Source organism: Lipotes vexillifer, unplaced genomic scaffold, assembly GCF_000442215.2.
Source record: "Lipotes vexillifer unplaced genomic scaffold, Lipotes_vexillifer_v1.1 scaffold911, whole genome shotgun sequence".
Lineage (NCBI taxonomy): Eukaryota > Metazoa > Chordata > Mammalia > Artiodactyla > Lipotidae > Lipotes > Lipotes vexillifer.
The window spans coordinates 2,891,720-2,899,027 of NW_006781377.1; the positions used below are offsets into that span (position 1 = coordinate 2,891,720).

Below are 7,308 nucleotides of genomic sequence, written 5' to 3' on the forward strand. Positions count from 1 at the left end.
AGCGTACATTTGGATTAAAGAAAAACACTCAGAGAGACTACTGGGGGAACATGAGAGCAGTGAAAAAAATAAAAATAGGTACCTTAGGGCTTCCCAATCCTTTTCACATAAGGGAACATGCAGAAAATATCAGTTTGGCCACCGGGATAACTAGGGCTGCTTGGAGATGGACGTGACCCAATGTCATGGGCTCCCACGGCTGGGTCTTCCCTTCCCCAAACCCCACCTCCCCCAAATCACAGGCAGAAGACATTAAGATCTCCACATGGCTGGGAAGCTATTTGGACATTTTTGTTTTAGAAATGAGTAGTCTTAGTAATATGAAGAAAAAGAGACTTGTACCAAAATCAGGTCCAACAGTACGGAAGAGACTCTACATGTAAAGGGAAGCAAATGTTTGCTTCAGTGCATAATTCCGAACACAGAAGTGACATATGGCTACACACTTGGAAGAAAGCTAGCATCAGGGTTAATGCCAAACGAAAGAGCCCAGGCCACCGAGCCACTGCCCATGTTATAGTGACGCGCGAGAACAAAGGCGGTGGCTGTACAGGCCTAATTTGGGCATGAAAGCAGGCAACACCTACCAGACAGGTTGCGGGGAGGTATAAACCACACCAGGGGAGGCACTAGGTAGAAACTTAGGTGTAGACAAAGGCAGTAGCAAAGGAGTGAATTTTGGTTTTGTATTAATACGGAAATTAAGCCACTTGCTTGAAAATTTATGACATACTGCCCATTTGTTGCTCCTTCTTGGTTTTCGTAGTTCATAAATTAAGTCGTTTCGTAGTCCTGGTGCCTCACCTGTGCTACTAATTTGTTTTGCCGCATAGAGGAGAGAAAATGCAGGAACTTGCCATCTTTAATTCCTGGTGATAACTGAAGATGTTTGGTTATAGAAAGTTAAAAGGCGTTCCCTCTTTCTTCAATAAACTCAGTGACAGAGTGAGAGCAAGAACCCACCAACAAGGCGTACAGATTCTGTTACAAAAACAGGAACGAATGGCTCTTTTTTTTAAAAAACAGTGGAACCCACACATTTCTCCCGATGATTGGCAGCAGGGCCACCATGTGCATGATGCCAGGGGCACCCACCTTTCACACTGGAGTCCGTGAAGTGGAGGCACACAGCCCACGTGGCCACGTGTGGCAGCTCACAGAGAGACCTATCTGATCCCCCCCCCCCCCCTTTAACCCCTTCCCTGCCACGGGATTAGACTGTTTCCTGTTCAATCTCCTCCAGAACCACCCCCCCCCCCCCCGGGGCGCCCACCCAGCCCATCAGGTGCGTATCCACGCTGACCTGTGACGTCCATCACCCCCTCGACCACACTCCCTTCCCCAGCCAAGCTGTGCTCTATTCTTTCATCCTGACTCACCATTTTATTTCAATTCAGATCCACCCCAGTCCTCCTTGTGGCTTCCCACTAGACTTCTGGCACAAGCCAAAGCACATCCTTCTGGCTCACTTGCTCCAGTCGCTCTGTTGACCTTTCCAAAGCTATTTGCTGCTCTCACCGTCCTGCTCTTGGTTACAGCTGAGGAGAAAACACCAACAGGCACTCAAGGCAGGAGGCTCTGGCCTCCTCCCAGCACTGGGACAGGCTTCAGTTTTAGCACTTATCGCCCGGTGCTGTAAACATTTGCTTACATTTCTGACTCCTTCACTCAGTGTGAACTTGACAAAGGGCAGAAAGATGCTGCTTTAAGCCACGAGGTTTAGCAGAGTGCCGGGCACATGTTTGGTAAGTGGGTGAGGAGATGAAGAGCCTACCTTTCTTAGCTTTGGACACAGTAAGTCTCATCCTGAGCATGTGGTCTAAGGAGGGTTCGTCTCTATCGTGGACAATGCCTGCATCTTTGGACTTCGCTTAACAGCCTCCCAGGGGAGGCCAGGAGAAGCAGGTCCGTGTCGGCCAGTGGTTTCTGAGTCCTTGTTTATCCCTGTGCAGGTGGGCAAGTGGAAAGACAAGTCCCTGCAGATGAAGTATTACGTGTGGCCCCGAATGTGTCCTGAGACGGAAGAGCAGGAGGATGACCATCTGAGCATCGTAACGCTGGAGGAGGCCCCGTTCGTCATTGTGGAAAGCGTGGACCCCCTGAGTGGAACTTGCATGAGGAACACGGTGCCCTGCCAGAAGCGCATCATCTCTGAGTACGTGTGGCCTGGGAAAGTCAGGTTTGCCCCAGCTGTCAGCACCCGGCTGGGATCCGAGGCACAGAATGAATTGGACACCATGTCTGCATTTCGTTCCTGTTGAGCGGTGGAGTTTCTGGCAGCCCTGTGGTCTGGCATCTGGTTCTGTCCGGATCATGACCCGGGAGAATTACTGCTAACTATGTTATCGTTTCTGGGGCCTTGCGAGGTCTCAGTGACCAGGACCTCAAGTTCGTGGAGATTTAAGTTTACCTTGGTGTTGAAAGATGTTTTCTGAGGCCAGCATGTCTTTATAACCGTTTTTGGAAATAGATAATATTAATCTATGCTGATAGAAGTCAGGATAATGGTTCTTTTTGGTGAGGGTGGGAAGGGCCTGCAAGGGAGAACAAGAGGCCTCTAAGGTGCTGGTAACTCTTCTGTATCTGAATTTGGGTTCTGGTTAAATGGGTGGGTTCAGTGTATGAAAATTCATGCGGCTGAACCCTTAGGATACGTGCACTTTCCTGATATATGTTATACTTCAAAGGAGCATTTAAAAGTATGAGAAAACGTGGTCCAGTATGATGAGGTAATGAGATTATTGCAGTTCTGTGGTCTGATTTATGTCCTCGCCCGGGCCTGACGTAATTTGTGCTGAGCTGTGAAGGAGGGCCTGCTTTGTGGTTGGCGAGGGTAATATTTTGCCTCTTGTATAAAAGCCTTGTTTTTGTTTTTTGTTTCTTTACCTGGTTAGAAATAAAACAGATGAGGAGCCAGGTTACATCAAAAAATGCTGCAAGGGCTTCTGTATTGACATCCTTAAGAAAATTTCTAAATCTGTGAAGTTCACCTATGATCTTTATCTGGTTACCAATGGCAAGCATGGGAAGAAAATCAATGGAACCTGGAACGGTATGATTGGAGAGGTACGTGTCAGGAATTAAGGGCCATTTCCGGGTTTCATTTAAATATTTTTAAAACGCTCGTTTTATAAATTTTAGAAAATATAAAATAGTACAGCTGACTCTCGAACAACATGGGTTTGAAGTATGTGGTCCATTTGTGAGCAGATTTTTCTCAGTAAATGTATGGTCGGCCCTCCTTACCTGTGGGTTTTGCATCTGTGGATTCAGCCAACCGCGGATCCTGTGCTGTGTCTACAGTCTTCAGTTGGTGGAATCTGCGGATAAGAAGGGCTGACTTTGGGACTTAAGCGTCCTCAGGTGTTGGTGTCCACGGCGGGTCCAGGAACCAATCCCCCGCAGATACCGAGGGAAGGCTATAAATGAAATGTACTGTTCCCACTCTACAAAGGAAAGCACTGTAGGGCCCCAGATATTTTCTGCATGGTGGCCCCTGGCCTTCCTGGATGCCCTAACTGGAGCCTTGCGTCTTTCTCCCCAGGTGGTCATGAAGAGGGCCTACATGGCAGTGGGGTCGCTGACCATCAACGAGGAGCGATCGGAGGTGGTCGACTTCTCCGTGCCCTTCATAGAGACTGGCATCAGTGTCATGGTGTCACGCAGCAATGGGACCGTCTCACCTTCTGCCTTCTTAGGTGAGTGATGGGCTTGCAGGCGTGAAGGACATGGACCCCGGGACAGGTAGAGGGAATGAGGAACAGGTGCAGAAGCTCGTGGCCAGGCTCTCTCAGCCAGGAGCTGATTTTTCAGGAGCTTCCCTCAGCCAGGGATTTCATTTTGGGGAACCTCAGAATTGATCATTCTCCAACATGAAAACTGAAAAATACCCTCAGAAATAGGAAGGCATGGTACCCGGTAAGAAAACAGTACAGGACCGGTAACCAGGGGTCCTACTTGAGTCTCACTCCTGCATTTGACCTTGAACAAACTGGCTCCATCCTGGGATCCAGTCTCCTCATCCACAGAAGAAGGCGTTTCGACTAGCTGATCTCTGCAGCTGCTTCCTGCTTTAATAGTGTCTAATTCTGGATATCATTCAAATACCTGTTTGTTTCAAATTAGCTTCAAGAGTGGAGCTCAGTGCTACCAAAAAAAAAAAAAAAAAAAGGTTTTCTGTTTTTTTTTTTTTTTTTTTCCTTGCGTTATGCGGGCCTCTCACCGTTGTGGCCTCTCCCATTTGCGGAGCACAGGCTCCGGACGCGCAGGCTCAGTGGCCATGGCTCACGGGCCCAGCCGCTCCGCGGCATGTGGGATCTTCCCGAAACGGGGCACGAACCCGCGTCTCCTGCATCGGCAGGCGGACTCTCAAGCACTGCGCCACCAGGGAAGCCCAGGTTTTCTGTTTTTATGTGAATTTTTGGAGGCTTTGCCAGATAGAGCTGCTCTGATTCTCCCGCCCACCGACCCCATCCTTCCCCATAGAACCTGCACCTCACTCTCCAGCGTTACTTATGTGTCAAAGCCTTCTGTATGATATAAGACTGGGTGAGATGAGGCCAAGATTTCAATTAGATGAGGTCTTTTGTGAGCTCATACCCCATATTTTTGGCAGGGGCTGTGAGAGCAAAGGGACTGGAAAATAAAATGTCACCTTGAAAACAGGCCACTGGGCTAGGAGATAGGAAGCTGGTTTGGTCATAAACAAGCTGAAAGCCCTTGGACCAGTCACAGTCTCTGTAAAGGATACCAACACTTTTTTTAAATTGAACACTTGCCCAGTGTGAAGGCCCAGGCATCGTTGTACAAACTTTGATTATATTACTTCATTGACACTACTATAATACCCAGTTTATGGCTTCGGAAACTGAATCCTAGGTTATGCAATTTTCCAACCGTCTCTCAGCTAGTAAGGAGCAGATCCAGGATTAAAGCCCAGATGTGGCTGCCCTTGCAGCCTGTGTTTTAGTACACATGGGGGGGCATTTCAGAGCTCGACTCCTAAAATTAGGAAACAGTGCAGTGGGCCGAGACTAAGAATGTGATATAAAATGGAAAAGCACAGACTTTTGCCTTCAGAGGCCCTCTGTTCATAACCTGGCTCTGCCACCTCCTGAGTATGAACTTACAAAGGGCTGGGACCTCTTAAGTCTTAGTTTACTGCTCTGTAAAACAGATATAATAATCCATAATGAAAGGGCCATTAAAGGATAGTAGAAACTATGTGGTGAAAGTACTTTCTAAACTGTATAGACCAACAGAAATATTTTTTTGTATTTTGTGTACCGAAAGTTGCTCTGGGCTTAATGGGGGGAAAGAAAGCATAGAGACAGTGCTTTTACTCAGTTATTTCCTAATCTTGGACAAACTGGGATCAGAGTAGGATTTCAATCAATCAGACCCAAGGAGCAGAGGGTCTCTGTTCCACCGTACAGAGGCTTTGAGTTGTACCTTCCACCTTCGCATCTCTGGCTGCCACCGAAAGGTTTTGCATTTCACAGTCGGTGTGTGCCATATCAAGGTCCCTGTTAAATTAATTAAGTGACCAGGCTTTTATAATTCCCCTGGGAGTTCAAAAGTAAAGTAGGTTTCAAAGTAAGGAAATATTTTCTAATTTTCAGCCCATTTCCCTCCCTTTTCAATTTCATCTTTATTAATGATTTGGAAGGTGGAGGAAACAGCATGTTAATTCACTTAGTTCTGAATTTACAGTGTGATGTGACAGCTAAAAAGGCCAGGCTATTTTGAGGCACAATTGAGGAAGCATTGTATTATGGGACCGAAGAGTGATTGTCTCTTTTTACAGGCCTCCAGAGAGAGGGCTCCTGGAATTCAGTATTCAATTTCTATACACGTCTGAGCCAGAGAGATTTAGATCAACTGGAAGAGAGTCAGCAAAAATGATTTTAAAAAGTTAAAGAAAGCATATGTAGAACATTCTTACCCTCTTGCCTGTTGTCCCATCAACCTTGTCACCTGGAAATAGGGACTAGATTGAGGTTGTTTTGTTAACTATCATGTCCCCTTGTCATTTGCTAAATTCCCAGTGTTGTACACGCTGATATTTAATGTGGATGGGTTGTTTTTTTTTTTAACATTGATGTATTCTCCTACACTAATGATGTCTAATAAAATATACCACGTCAAACCAGGTTGAAAAAGCAAATCTAGGCTGGAAAGTTTAAGAGAAGTGAAGCAAGGGGGCAAGGGAGTTATTCATTGTGCCTAACTATTACTGAACCAATTCAAGCCACAAAGAGTAACCAAGTTTGTTGAGAATGAACTTGGCCTCAAGGCTCGGAAGCATTGGTGAAAACTTTTCCAGGTCCAGCTGTGAGGTGTGGCATATAGATAGGAGTGTAAACCAAGAGCCAGTCCAACACGACTCACTTATCCATGTCTAGTACTTATTCTAGTTCCACTGTTTTCCAAAAGACCCAGATATTGGTCCAGTCATGGCAGAAACTATCTGTACAGTCTCAGAAAGGACGGGCAAGAGGCCGTCCTTCTCATATGTTTGAAAGAAAACAAGCCTCGACACGCCCATCAGGGGGATGGAGACGCTCAGACACAGCCTCTTACCCCTTCCTCCCTAAGCCAGGCCCTGGCTTTCTGAAGGGACGCACACACCTGTGGCTCGTTTCCCCAAAGATAGGAGTCACGCGAGTGAATGAACACGCGAGTCAACCGGGACCTGTTTGTTCTCTGCGTTAACCCTGAGCGCCGATGTTTTGCTTCCCCAGAGCCCTTCAGCGCCGACGTGTGGGTCATGATGTTCGTGATGTTACTCATCGTCTCCGCCGTGGCCGTCTTCGTCTTCGAGTACTTTAGCCCTGTGGGTTACAACAGGTGCCTCGCCGATGGCAGAGGTAAGGCCAGCTGTAACCGTTGCCTTTCTGCCTTTCTCTAGTTCTCAGCTCGGAATCTCTGTGCCCCTCATCTGCTGCCTGCCTCCGCCCTAACCCTCAGTCTTCAGTGTCACCACCTTGGTGACTCGTTAGAAAGACCCCAATTAAGGGGTTCTAATCAGTGCTATGGTTTTTCATTTTACCTTGTTGTTCAGAAAATATTAATTGCTAAATGTACAGTGACAATTGGGATTACCATTGTTCTTTAACTTGAGAAGTAAGTAGACTAATTCATATGAAAGTAATATACCTTAAAAATAGTGACGGAGGGCTTCCCTGGTGGCGCAGTGGTTGAGAGTCCGCCTGCCGATGCAGGGCACGCGGGTTCGTGCCCTGGTCCGGGAAGATCCCACATGCCGCGGAGCGGCTGGGCCCGTGAGCCATGGCCGCTGAGCCTGCG

At 47.3% G+C, this 7,308-nt stretch overlaps 1 protein-coding gene across 1 annotated transcript in view; it reads left to right on the plus strand.

The window, feature by feature from the left end:
* The window catches only part of GRIN2B (glutamate ionotropic receptor NMDA type subunit 2B), a 296,216-nt gene that overhangs the window by 243,676 nt on the left and 45,232 nt on the right, over positions 1–7,308 (plus strand). The window contains exons 4-7 of the mRNA XM_007454634.1: positions 1,953–2,155; positions 2,895–3,066; positions 3,545–3,698; positions 6,744–6,869. Coding sequence (XP_007454696.1) covers positions 1,953–2,155; positions 2,895–3,066; positions 3,545–3,698; positions 6,744–6,869 — 655 coding nt within the window. The remainder of the gene's footprint in view (positions 1–1,952; positions 2,156–2,894; positions 3,067–3,544; positions 3,699–6,743; positions 6,870–7,308) is intronic.